At 45.7% G+C, this 18204-nt stretch overlaps 9 protein-coding genes across 9 annotated transcripts; 5 read left to right on the plus strand and 4 right to left on the minus strand.

The window, feature by feature from the left end:
* The first annotated feature begins 202 nt into the window (after positions 1–202).
* Positions 203–1774, plus strand: V1514DRAFT_335517 (uncharacterized protein). Its single transcript, XM_066928408.1, has one exon. It carries the CDS (start codon positions 381–383, stop codon positions 1719–1721), a length of 1341 nt encoding a protein of 446 aa, XP_066781709.1. The 5' UTR covers positions 203–380; the 3' UTR covers positions 1722–1774.
* Positions 1775–1789: 15 nt separating this feature from the next.
* On the minus strand, positions 1790–5063 carry V1514DRAFT_156254 (Oxysterol-binding protein-domain-containing protein). Its single transcript, XM_066924516.1, has 2 exons — positions 4718–5063; positions 1790–4658 (listed from the first exon to the last, which is right to left on the minus strand). The coding sequence occupies exons 1-2, from the start codon at positions 4819–4821 to the stop codon at positions 1859–1861; spliced, it is 2904 nt and encodes a 967-aa protein (XP_066781710.1). The 5' UTR covers positions 4822–5063; the 3' UTR covers positions 1790–1858.
* A 468-nt stretch (positions 5064–5531) lies between these two features.
* V1514DRAFT_335520 (tRNA-specific 2-thiouridylase) lies at positions 5532–7149 on the minus strand. Its single transcript, XM_066928409.1, has one exon. The coding sequence runs from the start codon at positions 7121–7123 to the stop codon at positions 5594–5596; it is 1530 nt and encodes a 509-aa protein (XP_066781711.1). The 5' UTR covers positions 7124–7149; the 3' UTR covers positions 5532–5593.
* A 119-nt stretch (positions 7150–7268) lies between these two features.
* On the minus strand, positions 7269–8727 carry V1514DRAFT_335522 (uncharacterized protein). Its single transcript, XM_066928410.1, has one exon. The coding sequence runs from the start codon at positions 8437–8439 to the stop codon at positions 7348–7350; it is 1092 nt and encodes a 363-aa protein (XP_066781712.1). The 5' UTR covers positions 8440–8727; the 3' UTR covers positions 7269–7347.
* A 696-nt stretch (positions 8728–9423) lies between these two features.
* On the plus strand, positions 9424–11229 carry V1514DRAFT_156426 (uncharacterized protein). Its single transcript, XM_066924517.1, has 3 exons — positions 9424–9558; positions 9628–11031; positions 11088–11229. Exons 2-3 carry the CDS (start codon positions 9669–9671, stop codon positions 11105–11107), a joined length of 1383 nt encoding a protein of 460 aa, XP_066781713.1. The 5' UTR covers positions 9424–9558; positions 9628–9668; the 3' UTR covers positions 11108–11229.
* Positions 11230–11384: 155 nt separating this feature from the next.
* On the plus strand, positions 11385–11796 carry V1514DRAFT_335531 (uncharacterized protein). The gene has a single exon (XM_066928411.1). It carries the CDS (start codon positions 11406–11408, stop codon positions 11673–11675), a length of 270 nt encoding a protein of 89 aa, XP_066781714.1. The 5' UTR covers positions 11385–11405; the 3' UTR covers positions 11676–11796.
* A 61-nt stretch (positions 11797–11857) lies between these two features.
* Positions 11858–13474, minus strand: V1514DRAFT_364233 (major facilitator superfamily domain-containing protein; the record flags this gene model as incomplete). The annotated part of the gene is made up of 2 exons (XM_066929777.1): positions 11858–13368; positions 13423–13474. 2 exons carry the CDS (start codon positions 13472–13474, stop codon positions 11903–11905), a joined length of 1518 nt encoding a protein of 505 aa, XP_066781715.1. The 3' UTR covers positions 11858–11902.
* Positions 13475–16089: 2615 nt separating this feature from the next.
* V1514DRAFT_335551 (uncharacterized protein) lies at positions 16090–17264 on the plus strand. Its single transcript, XM_066928412.1, has one exon. The coding sequence runs from the start codon at positions 16351–16353 to the stop codon at positions 16912–16914; it is 564 nt and encodes a 187-aa protein (XP_066781716.1). The 5' UTR covers positions 16090–16350; the 3' UTR covers positions 16915–17264.
* On the plus strand, positions 17010–18090 carry V1514DRAFT_321665 (uncharacterized protein; the record flags this gene model as incomplete). The annotated part of the gene is made up of 2 exons (XM_066926057.1): positions 17010–17345; positions 17419–18090. 2 exons carry the CDS (start codon positions 17010–17012, stop codon positions 18088–18090), a joined length of 1008 nt encoding a protein of 335 aa, XP_066781717.1.
* Between the last annotated feature and the right edge of the window lie 114 nt (positions 18091–18204).

Below are 18204 nucleotides of genomic sequence, written 5' to 3' on the forward strand. Positions count from 1 at the left end.
CGTTATTTGTTAAACATTCTGAATTCCGCATAATATAATATAATAAATAAATCGATTGATATTTGTTTGCATGATGGATGATAAAAATATTTAAAGTAAACAGTGTCATGATTGAGAACTTTAACATTAGTTAAATTTCTTTAATCGATTGGTTTTGTTTTCTTCTGTCAATTATTTTTCTTTCTTCCTTTTTCTATTTTAAAATTCATCTTATTTATTATTGATACGGCCTGTTTGCTATAACATGAGTCTCGTTCTTAAATTACTGCATTTTACAATGAATATGCAGAGATGAATATCGAGCCCCTGAAAAGCAACGCAGATTTGTACCAACTACGAAGTCCAGCTTAAACATCAAACAACGCAGCCAATGAGGAATAATGAGCCTAATAACACACAATGAGGACATTTCCATCTTATCCAAAACATTTATCACCGTTAAGGCGGTTATGTTCATAATCCCACAACTGGTGGTTTCGCAATACGACACGTCTTCGCAACTACTGTTCACATCCACCAACGTCCCATCAGCACTCAATTACATCCTGGCCAGATTAATCGTTTGGGATCCAGTTTTTTTTGTCAAGATTGCTCAACGTGGTTACGTTTTTGAACAGGAATGGGCGTTCGGTTGGCTTTGGACAGGCACGATAAAAGTTGTCGGCAAATTCGTTATCTTGCCCATCATGTCCGTCATTTGGCCTAAATTAATCGCCGAACAGGATAATTTTGACGAAGTTGGTAATCCTGTTAGCACCATATATTGCTACGCGATCGCTGCCATTTTGATTGCTCACGTTGGTCATTACTTGTCCATCGTAACGTTTTATTTTGCATCCCGCAAGATCGACCAGGTCATCAAGCGCAAGCGGACCACCAACAATGAGTCATCTGGTTCATCAAAATTCGCACTGATTTCAGCATTATTGTTTGTTATTTCACCAGGTGGAATTTTTCTCTCGTCAGGATACGCGGAGACCTTGTTTGCATTTTTTTCGTTTGCCGGAATTTACTTTAGGGAATCTAACGAGCAATACTTGCTTGCCGGGTTATGCTGGTTTACGTGTTGCTGCCTTCGCGGGAACGGAATTCTTTGGGGGATTGTTTTTGTTAATGATCTTTATGAAAAATTATTAATTCGGAATTGGTCAAAGTCATTGCAAATTATTATCGCAGGTTCATTAGTTGGCACCGGGTTCTTGTCCGGACAAGTGTTTGCGTATTTGCGATATTGCCCAGGCAGGCCATGGTGTCATAACACGGTGCCGTTAATCTACGGATTCGTGCAAGGTCATTATTGGAACGTTGGGTTGTTTAAATATTGGCGAACGTGGCAGATTCCTAATTTTTTGTTTGCCCTGCCAACCTTGACCTTGTTTTTAAGATCGATCCAGGCTTACAGGTCAATTGCTCGCCTGCGTCCGTACGTTATAATCCAAGGCCTGATGGGTGTCATGGCATTGTTTGTATGGCATGTTCAAATTATCACTCGGGTTGGAACTTGCATGCCGCTCGTGTATTGGTACGTGGCCGAACGTGTCGGTCAAGATGACGGGTTGCAACCAAGCGGCCAAGTCATTAAAGGTTGGGGACCCAAAAGCATATTCCAAAGGGCAAAAAAAGATTTTCAAAGACATGAAGGACTGTGGGCTGTCAGATACATGATAACTTGGATCCTTGTTCAAGCAGTTTTGTTTGCATCATTTATCCCACCGGCTTAGAGTAGGAACAAACCAGAAAACACCGGTAATTTTGTAGATAAATATATAGTACAATTTAAAGAAGAACAAGAACAAGAACAAGAACAAGAACAAGAACAAGAACAAGAATAAGAATAACAACGAGTTTGCACATGGTGTTACCATAATTTTGGTAATCCACTCCAATCATTTCTTTTCCTTCTTTCCCAATAACTATTCTCGCCTTGCCTTGGTACCCAAACGCCTTGCCCAATTTGTTCAAACCACAATGAGCTAACACCATCAGATACAAGCTGTCCCGATTTTCTGCGATCACGTTGCATCTCTTCCACTTTCTTCTTGAGATCTTCTGCTTTTTCAACATGACAATTTTCAAGAGCTCGTTGATCCGGTCGCAATCGTGAATCAGTTGGAGCAACCGATCCTTTCTCGATTTCAGTAATCTGATTTAACGAAGCAGCAAAAGTAGTAAATCCATAATGACTCTTGGGATCGCTTACCAAATCACCAACTTTCCAAATTTGTGATCCATCTGAGGTTCGGATTAGCTCTGTAGTCCATTTGCCTTCAAGACTAATGCCTTCCAATACTGCATTGTTATGATAAACTTTCACGGTAACTTCTTCTGACCGTTTGCCAGAAAACAATGACGGACTTTTAAATTCAATCACCGCCTTGTGACCAGAAGACGAAACTATTGTTGTTTGCCCGCTTGGTTCGATATATTTCTCACCAGCAATCATGTTACGCAGATACGTTGTCGGTAACGTATAACCATACGACGTGGTGATCCCATCCGGACTCGAAATAGTGATCGTTATCGGACCTTCACTTATAATCTCGGCCGATTTACCCCAAAATTTTTGTGAAGGCTGCGGGCAGTACGAATAAGACCAATGATTTGATTCGGCATATAACGCCATGATGGGCGGCCGATGTGAGATCTTTTCTGAAATTAATCTAAAATTTAAGTCTTCACGAACAAGTTCAAACGTTTCATGATGAAGCGGATTGAACGGTTTTCTTATGGCACGAACATTAAAACGATTGTTAGATAACGTTGCAATGACAAATGAAGCAATGTAAAGAATTTGTTCGCCTGATTCGATCGAAGCAGTTTCAGCACGTTCTAATAACGCCGCAGATTCTAATGATTCAGAATATCTTTGCAATATTGACAAAGGCTCATTTGCGGTTACCGGCATGGTCACGGAAGTCAAATCCTTGCCAACATTTTTCCGAATCAATTGAATCATTGATGGCGGCAAAAGCTTGTTTTCGGGAATCGTGATCCGCCGCTTAACAGTGGTATTGATCGGCAACGGAGAAAGATCACGAACTTTGGTCGGCTGTGGTGTTAATGTCAGTCTTTTTTCTAAAATTGCTTCGGATTCCAAATCAGATTCGTCCGCATTGGAAGAAGACGACGAAGATGAAGAAATGCTTCTTTGAATTGACGAGCTTGATCGGTCATCATCATCATCCTCATCATCTGACACGACAACAATGTCTTCCACCGCGTCATCATGATCGGCAAGAACAATAATGCCTGGATCCTCTTCGGCATCAAAAAATTCCGATTCAGAAGTTACAGACATGCCATCAAAGGACTTGCGCGCAATCAAACCTCCGAAAGATCTCTTTTTGGCATGATTTGACGCCAGCAATGAAAAATATTCAAGATTTATATGCTCAAGTAACTTGTATAATTCTTCTGACGAACTTGCACTCGGAGTCGCAAGCGACGAAGGTAAGTGATCTGAAGGCGTAACGATGGCAGGAAGCACATGTCCATTCGCAAGAGTTGGTGTGTTGTTGTCCTTTGATTTTTTTCTCCAAAACGGTTGCCGCTTTGCACTAACCGTAGAAGCCGAAGATGAAGGTTGAGAAGACGTAGATTGCACACCAGATAAGCTTGGAGATGACGCACGTTTATGATGATAAGAAAAATCGATCGAAAATCGGTTGATTCTATCATCCAATACTTGCAACACGTTTTTGGCATTTGCTTCATCAACCACCGATTTGGAAAGTGCCAAGGCTTCTCTCAATTTTTGACCAATATCATTTAACCTTGATGAATTTCTATCATGCAATGAAAACGTGTTGGAAGGTGTTAATCCTGACGGAGATTCCTCAGACAAAGGTGGAAGAGATGAAGAAGGAAGTTCTTCATGATTGGCAAAATTCAAAGCTCTTGACCTTGATTTTTCAAGAGCAGCACGCCATTGATCAAAATCATCCTGAGAAGTTGCTCTCAAATTCCAAATCTCAGCACCGGAATCAATATATATTTCTCTGGTTTGAAGTTTGACCGAGATGGCAGCAATGGCCAACGGGATCGAGCCTCTCAAAACCGACGATGACGCATCGTGATAGTACGACAACATACCGGCATTCGAATCAAGCTTAAAATATCTTCTTGCATAACCTTGAAGTTTTTTCCTTCGCTTTTTGAGCAAGACTCCCTGGAAAAAATAATCATCAAGGTCATCCCGCTTTGCATCAGCGGCCACGGCTGACAAGCCAGATTTGCTATTGCTCGATAAAGCCATGCTTTTACGCCGCCTCGAGTGAGCATTCTGAGTCGTTGTCACCGTTGTTGATAATTCATGTGAAGTCTTTGTGCTCTGAATCGAATGCGCAAACTGAACGGTTTTTGAAATCGTTTTCGAAAACGTGTTATCGAAAACAAACGCGAAAATTCCACCGGACCCAATGTCAACATAAAATGAACCTTTCAACATGGTACCGGATTGACACTTGCCGTGAAGGTAGACTGGTGACAGGCCCGAGTGAGTTAGCTTGTCATTAAGTGATCCCGAGCCCACGGTCACGTTCACGTTATTCGTAGACGATGGTGCCAATGTCGATACAGATGCCGACCGCACACGATTGGTCGAAGATGATGACTGAACATGAGTCTTATTTTCAACACGTTTAAAAATTCCAAAATTTCTGTTTTTTTTTTAATGAATGCTCCAACATGAATAATCCGTGATAAAAAAAAAACTTACATTGATTTTTTATTCGGCTTAAGCTGCCATCGAATAGACGAATTATCCGGTACCGAAATCCACTTGATCAAAAACGCCTTGGAATGAACGCTGAGCGTGTCCATTGCTTAAAAAAGACTTGTTACAGATTTTCAAACACGCGTCGGCCTTTTCCCGGGAAACGAACGACTTGACAATTTGAGCCTGTCAAGATGCAACAAAACTAACTATTTTCTTTAAATTTTTTTTTTCCAATCAATATTCCGCTCTTCCTATTCTTCTAATCCGTATATATATATATGAAGTCCCATGTACAGCGACGCCGGTGCCTCATTTGGAATTTTGAATAATGCGGGCGGTGGCGGGCAAGTTGTCGTCGAACGCGAGGCGCACTTTAATTGCGTTTTCGCTTTTTTTGCCCCTGTGGCTGGATCAGGCTTAGCTCTGTTGATGTTATATATTTAGCATTATACAAATACATGAAAGTACTTTCTTTATATTGCGGCATGAATTTGCTAATTGAGCTGTAGTTATCATGTTCAATTTGTTTGCGGGTCAACAGCTTAAAGACGACTGAGGTCCAATCCAGCTAATGTGGCGAGCGGGCTTTAGACTGCCATGCCATATCTACATATATCCATATCTCTTGAATACGAAAATCCTTTGCATCTTTATATAAAATATGGTCGTGCAACCACGAGGTTTGAGCTGATGCGGCGGTGGTCAGAGCCACGTGCATGCTCAGAGCGCTTCGACTCAAAAGCTATGACTTTTCGGACACTCAACGAACTTTATAAATCAGAAATGAACAAGTTTTAAATATTTAATTTTCTAGTTTCATGATAAAACCCATGATTGGTTAAGGTTTCGTTTCTTTCTATGTATTATACAGATATGTTACAAATGCGTCTCGTCCATCGTACGTTGGTTCGTCTCCATTTTAAAAGTCTCTGGTGGCAGCTTTCGGTCCTCAATAATGCCGCCGCCAATCACTCGATCACCTACGTAGAGCACGGCGGTCTGGCCATACGTAACACCATGCTCCGGGTTCTCGAACTCGACCGTGATCTGATGATTACCACCACCACCACCACCGCCACCAGGAAAAACATGCACTGCCTTGACCGGCACTTTCGCCTGCAACGGTCGCCAGCGAGCTTGAACAGGCAATTCAGAATGATTCAAAATGTCGTCAATCTCGTCATGTTCAATCATCCAAACCCAGTCCTTGCAATTCATGGCGGTTGAAAAAAGCCACCGGTTCTTGTTGCCTCTTGCAATCACAATCTCGTTCCGTGCTACCCGTTTATCCACCACATACCATATGCCTCGCAAATTTGGATCATGCTGTGCCATGGTCACACCGCTGCGCTGGCCAATGGTTGCGTGCCACAGGCCGTTATGCGTGCCTGCGACTTCGCCGTCCACGGTCACAATGTTGCCCGGGTTCGGGTCCAAAAACTCGTCCAAGAAATCGCGAAAGTGAGCATACCCTGTACTGCGAGGTAACTTGCGACCTTCTTGATGTGCCTTCTTGGCCGCTGCGGCGCCAGGGTTTGGAGCCACAAAGCACAAGCCGTGCGAATCCGGGCGGTACGCCGTCGGCAGGTCTCGCTCCATTGCCAACTGCCTGACCGTTTTCTTATTGTACTCATGCAACGGGAAAATCAAGTTATGTAACCTGGATCGGTCAATCGTAGACAAATAAAAAGATTGATCCTTTGATGCATCGACAGGTTGCAATAACGCGAGCCTGCCGGTAGTCTCATGCCTAGCGATTCTGGCGTAGTGGCCCGTGGCCAACCACCATTTCCGTCCTGCGTATTTTTCAGTCGCGATTCGGCACACCTGATCATAAAGCTTGCCAAACTTGATGTTGCGGTTGCAAGTCACGTCCGCGTTCGGCGTCGCGCCTTCTTCGTATCCGGAAATCATGGGCCAAAACACGTCGGTCCAGTAATCTCGTTCGAGACTGATGCGGATTACCGGAATATTTAAATACTTGCCCAACGTCTGCACGTCGTTCCAATCCACTTCCGCGCACGTGGCTGCCGACTGGGCCATTTCTTTATCTCTGCGGGCCTGGTCTTCCAAGTAGGCCTGCACTTTGGCAGGGTTGGACTGAATTCTTGAAGGCAGCCGCTTGTTCCCTCGTTGCCACCGTTCCTTAGTCGACGTCCGAGGTATCGTCCAATTCTCCATGTACACGCCAACCACGGTTTTGAATTTGCTGCTCATTTCCGACGCCACGAACGATGAGTCCACGCCGGCGGACATGGCCACGAATATCACGTCATTGGCCGACGGCTGCTGATCGATAAAACTTGACGACAACCGACAAAACAGGTCATGACGTTGCGACAATATAAAGCTTTTCGACCTATGAAAAACTAATGCGGTGGATATTAATCTGTTTTTGCATCTCATGGCTCATCATGGAACTTCGAGTGTATGCGTTGAAATTTAATTTACATAATACGTTTGACGATTTTTTTCATAAAATTCACGTGATGCGCGCGATATATGTATATTAAAAAGTTTGAAAGAAAATTTATAGAACCAGAAGTTATAGAATGAATATACAAAAATTGAACAATTGCAAGTCTTTTTTTTTTTTTTTTTTTTTTTTTAAATTAGTTATGAATCTTTAGTTAAAAAATTACATTATTGAAACGGTAGCAATAATTTGCTGATTGGTTGCGTGCCAGTTCAGTCGGTCGGGTCGGTATAAATTCGTTTCGCCTGAACACGGTGCTTGTAATGAACTCATCCACGTCATCTCCGACTACCGTGATTCCGCAATTTGGAACGGAAAGTTTGATAGTGAGCGTGAAAGCGGGAGGCAAGTCTGCCGGATTGATGTCTGATTCTGTGCAATGCCACGCGGGGTAGTGAGATGGGTCAATCGTGACAGGTTCAATTTCCGGTTGGGTATCATCATTTGCTGGCGAAACTGGAGTTGATGGAACGTTGTCCAAAGTTGGTGAAACATTTTGAACCGGAATAGATGCCGGTTTAGGTTGTTCGGAAATCAAGGCAGCAGCATCGGTGGTGTCGATGACATGCGACGACGTGTTGTGCATTTCAAACTCGCAAGCTGCCGGTGTCGGATAAAAATCTGCTGAAGTTAGTGTTTCACTTTGCGGTGGTGCATTTTCAACCTTGAATTGCTTGTTAATCATGCTTGACACGAGAGAACGTGCATGTGCGAGTGCGTCGGTATTGGCAGGAATATCAGCATCGGTAGAATCAACTAAATCTGGCATGGTGGTATCGACTCTTATTGTTGGTTGCATTAAACTGGGATCGGAACCGGATGTGAATGCAGTGGTGATGTCGGGTGAAGTTGTTATTGGATCAGTTTGACCATTTAGATCGGGTAAGGATAGCATAAAGTTCGCAATATCAATGTCGATATCAACGTCGCTGTCGTCCACATTTTCGATGGACTGCGACTCAGCGTCCAAGACAGCGGCAACCATATCAAAGTCGACCATGTCCATGTCCATTTCCATGTCAATGTCAATATCGATATCAACGTCTTGGTCAATATAATCTGCGGAATCTGAAATTTCAGCTTGTTCATGCTGCAGTATTTCCAATGACAACAGCGGGTCATCATGATGACGATGATTGATTTGCTGTTCTGTGCTTAATATGGCCTGCAATATTATCGAGTCGATATCGTTGCATTCTTCTACATCCACGTCTCGCGAGTATACCCTTTCAGTGAGCACTTCCATTTTTTCTTGTTTTTTTTTTTTAATTTTATTTAAAATAAATGCGTATGGCTACGCTAGAAATTACTAGGTACGCCGGCAGAGGGCGTGAACCGCCTGGTTAGTTGGTTATTCAAAACAAGGATTAGTTTACATATGGCCCGGGATTAAAAAAAAAAATCCAGGGGAGAAACGACCCTAGGCAAGTCACACAAGTTTTTTTTATACATTGTGCCTTATTTTTTTGGTTGTGTAGTAATGACCACATATACGAATACAATAAATTATTCACATATTTTGGTCGGACATTTGTATTTTTGAAGTAAATTAGCCATCGTGAAAAAAATGATTTTGGACGTGGTTGGTCGTGGTTTGCTAATTGCCGATCAATTAGCCACTCTGAAAAGGAAGGTTGACTCCGCGCCCCCTGAACTCGTCACCGGTCAATTACGTAAAATGCACGTCCTCGGCAATTCTAATGCCCGAAAAAGTTATTTTTGGTTTAGCCTTTTGTGGGCGTTTGTTTTTTCTTTTCTTTTTTTCCCAGTATTTTGGAAAGACCAATAATTGTAATCTGCACTAAGCGATTGATTTTCTCAGTCACGGTTTGTTTAGGCTGAGAACTGAACGTGGCTGGGCTTTGCACCGCGTCGGCTAGGCTCTTTAAAGCCAGGGCCGTGGCTGGGGGCCGTGGCTGGCCTTCCCAAACAGGCAGCCCGCACCGCCATGTACTGCCACACATTAGCCTAATCGGGATAAGCGGGCTCGGCTGAGCCAAACGAAGAAAGACGTGGCTGGGCTGAATCATCATCATCATTATCATCATCATCATCAACTTCAAGTTTATATCACCACCAGCAAGTGCAAAATAATGCAAATGTCGTGACCAGCCCTTCAATCCCACAACTATATACCCCTTGTTGATATGTGGTTAAATATCTGGTGGCTGGTTTGTTCACAGGCCCATTAAATAAATATGTAGCCTCATTTCCACCCTTTCCACTTTCTCACGTTTTGAATTTTTTATTTTCAGTGCCCTTTGTCTCAGTTACGTTCGTTAACTTACTTGTCTCTCTTTCAAACCAAACCTCCAACGGTTCTTTAATTTTTTTTTTTTTTAATCATTCCTTTTATCGTCAAAGCGTACGTATATAATCTTATCATCACCTGTGATTTAAGGAAAAGGCTAACTTACGTTTTGACATCAAACAGAACCTTCTTTTATCGCTTCACCTTCATTAGCCCAATTTCAAATGCTTGCCACTCTTACTCATAGCATGCTTGATCCTTTATCTTATCATGTGCCGCAGCATCAGCAGCATCAGCAAGAACAGCAACAACAAGGCAAGGGTGGACTTCGAAACCGTGTTCGTCGAACATTAGGTCCATCGAAGAAAAACTCGCCAACAACGACAACGACGATAGCATCATCAACTCCACTGCCAGTATTACCAGTGCAAGAAAACTTTGTTCAACAACAGCAACAGCAACAACAACAGCAAGTTATTAACTCGTTAGATCCATCATTGCTTCTCTTGGGTGATCAGAATGACACGAGTGAATATTCTTCCAACCGAAAACAACACTTGCGAACTTTTTTTTCCTCGTTTGCGTCCAGGCTTGGCCCACTGTTCAACAGCAACAATAACTCTTATCACCACGATCATCGGCACTATCATCATCAACAACTACAACAACAACCACAGCAGCAGCAGCAATCTTTCAAAGGAAACAAAAATTCAAGCAAAACTACCGTGCGCGTTATTGTAAAGGAACCAATCGCACCGCCAACTCCTCCATCTATTGCCGACGAGTTTGAATTTTTTGACCGTCTGGGTGACGTGTTTGATGCTACGTCGGCAACAACAACTGTGTCAGTTCCAGCCGATGTCGCTGCGGTTAAAAATGAACCGGTCATGGTTGATGATTCAGTACTATCACCGGTTAATGCTGAGTTTGGGTTGGGCATTTTCGATCACAACTTTGGCATTGCCGACGTTCTGCCACCAGTCACGTCGGTATCACCAATGATGACCTTGCAAGACAATGTTGATTTACCTGAACAGCCACAATACGTCATGACAAGGTTTCCGTCGCCGGCAACCACGATTTCAAGTCAATTTTCTTCAACATCTTTGACACGGTCACCCGTGAGCCACAAGCGATCATATGATGACTTGGTTGAAACCAGTGCCATTTTGCAATTCCCCATGCGCGAAGACCAAACCTGCACCGAATTTACACTGCCTGCGCTGTCGTCATCACCACCGCCACCATCATCATCATCACCAACACCATTAACAAGTCATCACTATTTGCTCACAAAGAAGCCGTCTTGTGCAGATTTAAAACAGCACCGGTCACGGTCATATGATTGCTTGTTGGAGCAGATGCGAGCACCACCACCACAATCGTTATCAGCTAGCAAAAAAAGATCGTTTGACGATTTTACGGCCATGACAAGCTTCACCACTGGCACGGTCGCTGCTGCTGGCATGCCCGCGAAAGCGAACTCTGGTGACGACCATGAAGGCACTATGCGGTTGAGCAAAAAACCATCAATCGACAACTTTAATCATCACCGCGGTTCTAATGCCAGTCTCAGTCACGGTCACGGTTGCTATTCTCCGGCGGCACGGTCTTATGAGGATTTAATGACCGGTGCTCACGAGTTGTCATCACCCGAACCTGAGCCAGCCGGAATGATTGATTGCAATCAAAGTTTTATGACAATCACACCAACCACTCCGCAATCATCACCGTTTATGAATCCAGAATCATTATTGATCGACCCCGTGTACGTGAATTCAATCACGATCGAACTCGAACAGGGCAATCCCCAGTACACGATCAATTTCCCGCCTTCGTCATCACCGTCGTTGTCGTCATCACCGGCTGCAACCGCTAATCCACAACATCTTTATCGCCAAAGCCGTCATAGCACATCATCATCATCATCATCATCATTGTTGTTCTTGTCGCCAGCGTCAATGCCGTCACAAGAACCACCGGCAGTACCGGCGCGGTCACCCATGCGAACCGCGCAAACACTGGCATCGTCACCAGTAACGAAACCAACAACACCAGCACCAGCACTGATCAAACCTTCCATGGGCGGCATAAATTTTGTAAATTTTACTGCGTGTGACCGGGACTCGATCTTGAACGGCGTCGCCCCGAGTGGTTCACACAGGACCAAGCAACGACGCGAACGTGAACGCAGGGAACGAGAGAAACGTTCCACCATAGAAATTAGTTGAAAATTGACCGCACAAGTTCAATTGTTTAAATTGCCGGGTTTTTATTATTATTTTGATTATTTTTTTTTTTGCATTGCATTGCATGGGGAGTGGTTTTTTAAATGGGCGTGAGATTAAGGTTTTTTTATGTTTTTGATTTTATTTGGGAATTACTATAACGTATATAATAACTTTGTTTTAAATTTATATTATTCTTTCTATACAACTATCTATATATGTAATCACGGTCAAGCAGACTGGCGACCGGAAGGTTCAAATGGCAGCAAAACGGAAACAAATGCCATGGCACCAAACAATGCGGCACAGATAAACAACGGCGCCGTGGTTTCAACGTTGGCATACGAACCAATAAACGCAGCACAAATGTTGCAGACGCGATTGATGGCCACGGCCAAGCCGTAACCGGTACCTCGACTGGCCGTCGGCAATAATTCGGGCGTGATGCCATACAAGCCACCGAAAAAGATATTTTCGACTGCCGAAATTACGCACGCAAGCGCAAAGTTTTGCGTGCCGTTCTTAACCTGCGTGTATGCAAACAGGAAAGCCATGGTGAGCAACGCGCCGATTGCCAACGTGCCCCGGCGGCGGATGAAAGGCGTGTCTAATAACGGCCAAGCCAGAAAAGGCCCGACCAAGCCGCAAATGTTTGAAATTGCATAATTGCGCCAGGTGATGTAGGGCGTGGCCACCGTGCCGGCAGCGTAGCCACGGGTCTTGAGGTAGTAAGGCCTGAAAATGCCGTACAACGGATTGGCAATGCCGATCAAGATCCACAGCAAAAAAAGCATGACGGTGCCGAACGCCAGCTTGCGAGTGACAAACAGGCCTCGCAAATGGGTCTTCATGGCTCGCAGCTGAGTGAGGAACTTGTTATTGGACCCAGCGTCAACCTTGTCCTTGACAAATTTGATGTCACCAATCTTGTCCAACTGTTCGATCGTGAGCGAATGTGATCGGTCATACTTTGACGCCAAGTTGTCCAACACGGTTATGAGTTCACGATCTCGGCCTTGAGTGATGAGCCATTTCGGAGTTTGCTCCATGCGGATCACGGTCACGCGCAGGATGGCCAGGACCGTGACCAAACTGCCGGCCGTGTAATGCAAGTAACGCCAACCCATGTTGTTAGCATACGTGCACGTCTGTACGGATTCGCAAGAATAATTTGTCATGAAGGCCCATGCCAGCAAGCCGGTGACCGTGTAGCCAACACCCCACCACACGGCCAGGATCGTGGTCAGGTACGCGTGCTTGGACGGCAAAAATTCCAAGAACGTGGTGGCATCAAGAATGTAATTGCCACCAGAACCGGCAGAGTAGATAGCCACCATGGCGCAGAACGAGACGTAGGATGGCATGGCGCCGGCAATGATGACGAAGATGGAGCATATGAACAATGACGAGTTGAACGCCAGGCGGCGGCCGATCAGGTCAGCTCCCATACCCCAAAACACGGCACCGATCAACATGCCAACGGATGCGGCCACGGACACGCCCTTGATCACGTTTGGTCGCGGGTATTGCAACTCGACCTGAGGTTGCGCAATGGACGAGCACACGATCAGCAACGAATCAACCGCGTAGCCAAACCCGTTAAGGAAAAAAAGTTTCCAGTGATACGGGGTCAGGCCAATGTCGTCAATGGCGTTGGACACGAGCAACATCTTGTCGCTTAAAGCTTGGTCATAGGCTGAAATGCTGAACAGTTCGCGATCGGACGATGAGTCAGGCGAATTATCAGCACCGACAATAACTTTCTCCTTGACGGAGTCGTCTAAAGGGAACGACGACGACATTGGAAAAAAAGCTACTGGTTAATTATTATGATAATTGGAGACTGAACCAACAGAACGTTGGCGCATGCACGTCATTTATATATATCATACATAATGGTCACCAAGAATTTTTTTAAAAAAAAAGCTCTTTACATTGTCCAAACTGATAACAAGCATAATTTCGGTATTGGCTCATTCATTCTTTTTTTTCTCCAAGCATTAAAGACAAGACGTGACTGGGATGGTGAAATATGGCAACATGGGCTTGAACCGGTTTTGAAGCCGTGCGGTGGAAAAGGGCTTGTTCCGGCGATAAGTCCGCAAAGTCCGGGCGAACCGGACAGGGCAAATTAATTATATTAGTTATACTTAGTAATGAAGCAAATTAACGGCAGCAGCACAACAACGAATGTGGTCCGTGTGAGCCTGTTTCGGCCTGAGTCACGGAGGAACCCATTTCTATACTACATTGGCCTTGCCGTTGCCCCCATACTTTGTGGGTTCTTGCTTGGCGCCTTTTTAGCCTTTGGGTGCGGTGCGTCGTCGGGTGCGAGTCTCACACGTTACGTGCACGTACATTGCACATGTGCACATACATACATATATGCATGCATATCAGCGGCAGATGTGAATTGGCAATGGTAAGAACCAGATATATTTATATATATATAATATATATATGTTTTAATAAGAAACCGTTGGTTGGTCGTTCAATAGAAAAAAGCTTATCCCCTGACTCGGGCACTGTAACGGTAGCCGCCCAGGGGTAGGGCTACGACACCTTTCCCTGATGTATATATAAACCTCTCTCCTTGCCTATTGCTAGTTCTTCTCTCTGTAGTGTTCCTATTATATATATTCACTGGCAATACCGAGCTGGACACTGCTTTCACTACCCCCGAATAAAAAGCAGAATTACAGCACCACAGTGTTTATAATAAAATTAAATATTTTTAACTATTTTGACAAGTGCGTGCAGTGTGTTCGGTACTGCGGCAGATGCTACAATGAGAAACACTCCGTTGGTGCTGTTGACAAGAATCACCAACTTCCCGCAAATCGTGCTCTGGCTGATTATCAACACCACGTTGTTCCAGCAGCGCTTCTCCTTCCCCTATAGTAAGGCTCCCTCCTTTCTGGAGCTTAGTCCTTTTAGCCCTCCGACGCTTGGCTAGCGCATGGTTAGCCTCTTGAAGCACCTTGATCTCAGACCTCAGCATGGCCAATTCGTGCATTGTTGCCATTGTACCCTTTGTAAACTGATCAACAGCACTAATAATAGGTGTTGGAGAGCTACTTCCATGGCGCGCAATCCGAGTTTTAAAAAAATCCGACTGCAAACAGACCTTTGTTGGGTTAGAAGGCGTCTGTGAGAGCCAATGCTGGGTGTCGCGTACAGGAGAGCTAGGCGGTGTTGGAGTCCGTAACCTCACATTCAGCTTTGACAAGACAGTTTCTGGACTGAAAGGCACTAATCCAGTTCCTCTAAATCCGCCTTTAACATTTGCTTCTGTAAAGGCTGAGTAGAAAGCCAACTTGAAGGCGATCAGAAACTCCTGTTTGGTCACATGGGTGATACGCGACCTCACAAGCATCTCAACCTCCCGTCCGTACACCCGTTTCAATTGACCAAAGCAACCAACATCAAGGGGCTGAAGCAAATGTGATGAATGAGGTGGCATACAGACAGTTATAATATTTTTTTCGACGCAAAACCTGTTGAATTCGACCGAGCGATGGCTCTCGTGGCCATCAATAACCAACATCCGATATACACCCGTGGTGCGACGAGCAGTATGTGTGTCGAAGTGCTTTATCCATTCCAGGCTGGTCTCATTGTTAGTCCATCCATTCTCAGTAGTTCTGATGGCCCAGTCATGCTGAAGGTCGGATTCTGAGTACCAAGGTCCAAGGTGGTACACAGAATTGAACACGATGAATGGCGGAACGCACCAACCATCCGCACACACTCCCTGGATCACTGTAGCCCATTCCCGGTTACCAAGTTGTACTGTTTTCGCCTTTCCACTTCTTTCGACGCGTGAAACGACGATTGCTGGGTTGATAATGCCCATCGCAAAGCCCGTCTCGTCGAAGTTGTAAAGATCACAATCTTGGATGCCGTACTTAGCCCTCATGCTCTGTACGAGCTCAAACCACGCGTTAATTTTTGCCGAATCTTCGCATAAGGCTCTCTGGTAGTCGTAACCACGATTAAATCGTATCCGGAGCTCTGGCTGTCTCTTGACAAACTTCGAAGACCAGTTCTTCCCGACGCGTCCCGCGTCGCGCTCTGCCAGCAGGACATTGGCCATAGCTTCCACATCAGCAAGCCGGGGTGGAAATCCTCGCGCATCTAAATCCAATGTGTATCCTAAAAGAGTTTCTTCCTCTAGTCTTGTCAGTCTCATCGAATTGGGGATGCAATCTTGTCGAGAGCGTCTACCCTTCAATCTGTAAGCAAGAGTAGATTTTGAGACTTCATAGATCTTTGCAGCAGCTCGAATGCTTAATTTTGGGGTTCTATCTATAGCCTGAACGGCTAATAATAAACGACTTTCATTTGAAGACGATTCCATTTTTTTTGGCACAGAAATGATGCTTTAGGTAAAAGACGCGTAGATTGGAGTAGAAGTGTCCAGCTCGGTGATTACCTACGTTACATATAATAAAAACACTAAAGAGAGAGACTTACCTATTGCCAGTGAATACATATAATAGGAACACTACAGAGAGAAGAACTAGCAATAGGCAAGGAGAGAGGTTTATATATACAGCAGGGAAACGTGTCGTAGCCCTTACCCCTGGGCGGCTACCGTTACAGCTGCTTGCTTGTAATAATTACGTTGCTCTAAAACACGTTCAGCAAAGAATAGGTTAACAGGTAGCATATATATATGGCACGACCACAACAAGTCGCCAACGATGCGGATCCGCCTCCGCCATACACTGAGATTGCCGGACCAACAGACATGGCGCCTCAGCCGTCGGTTTTGTTGCCAGGACCGCCGGTACCGGCTCGGCCGCAGCACTATCAACCACAGGCACAGCAGTACGGTTACGATCCAAACTACTACGGCCACAGTCAATATGCAGCCCAGGGCAGGTTGCGCTATCCTGCAGGGTTCTGGTGCGCCAAGTGCCACAACACAGGCTACAAGCTGGCCAACCGCCACCCGTGCCGGACATGCTTCCAATCGTTTTCCACTGGCCAGTCCGCCGCCGTGCACGTGCTGCCGCCGCCTCCGTCACCTTTGTCGTCTCACTACGCACCGTACGTGTCTTTCCCGCCTGGATCGACCGTGGTTAGCCCCGGAGACCCTGCGCTGGGCGGCGTGCCATGCGGAGCGTGCAAGGGCAAAGGCGTGGTTGACGACTTTGGCTTGGGCGGATTTCTGGCCGGCGTTTTGGGCGGGACGCGCACGTGCCCGGTGTGCCGCGGCGTGGGCCGGTTGCTGTGACCGCCCTGTAAGCGCATAATGCAATGCGTAAGCGCATAAGCAATGATGACAAACCCGGGTTTCCTCTCTGGCACGCTTCAGCATCAACATCAGGCATGTCGTCGGCAGAGATGGCGGCCAGCAACGTGTTTGCTGATTGGATCTTGAACCAGGCCACGGTTTCGGCCGCAGCAATGGGGGTCGAGGTTGCCACCAGCGATTTCTATGACTACGGATCCGATGGCGACAACAACGGCAATCGTGATCATCGTAATGGTGGTGATGGGCCCGTTGGCAATGATGGGCAAGAGGACGAATATGACGACGAGTACGACGACGCAGACTATGACGGAGACTACATTGAAAAAAGCCCAAATGACAACGCGTCCAGTTCGGAAGTCAAGAAACCTAGAGGCAGGCCGAGGTTAGGCCTGCAACATACGCAGACTGATGTAAGTGCGAATGCAAACGGACCCAGTTTGGTTTTGAACCGCACTGACTTTCTTTTTTGGGGGGTATGAATAGCGACGTCGGGCTCAAATCAGAGCAGCGCAACGCACGTACCGGTTAAAGAAGGATCAAAAGATCATCGAGCTCAGTGCCAGGGTTAAGCAACTCGAAACCACGGTGGCTGACTTGTCTTCACTACATGCAGATGCGTTTGAAAATGGCATTGAAGCCGCCGTACGTCACTCCGACAGTGTGTACCTGCGTGCGCTGGCCGCCACGTCGGCCAAGGCCGTGCAGCTGGCAAACTCGGGCGATGACCGGCTCGGTGAAAAGTGGTCCCGGATCGACGTCTTTGTCGACAGCTTGTTCCGCCGCAGCATGGCCTACGGCTTGCAAATGCTGGAGCAGCACCGGATTGACGTTATCGCACGAATCTTTCCAGCTTGCACTGATCAGGCAAGCTTAGCCACCGCGCTGATGGGCAGGATACGTCATCGGGGCAACTTGGCTACGGCCAAGTGGTCGGGCAGGATCGAGCCCGATGGCTTGTTCCCAGGGTTCATGTCGGCCATCAGCGTTGGCGTTCGCGTGAAGGAATTCGAGCGAAGTATGACGTCGGTGGTCGAACTCGACGTGCTAACATGCTGGTTGCGTGCTCGTGGATGTTGCATGGGTAACATGCCTCGATTTCGCACGGCTGACGTTGAAGCGGGCTTGCGTCTGGCGGTCGCGGTCGGCCGGTTATGATGATGATGATTCAAACTCCGTGGTGATTAAAATATTATTTTTTCTGTTTTTGTACATATGGTTTTTAAGCTTTTAATTTTATATTCAGTATTTAATGCACTATAATTGAGTTTG

Source organism: Lipomyces japonicus, assembly GCF_038497905.1.
Source record: "Lipomyces japonicus strain CBS 7319 unplaced genomic scaffold V1514scaffold_42, whole genome shotgun sequence".
In the NCBI taxonomy this organism is placed as follows: Eukaryota; Fungi; Ascomycota; class Lipomycetes; order Lipomycetales; family Lipomycetaceae; genus Lipomyces; species Lipomyces japonicus.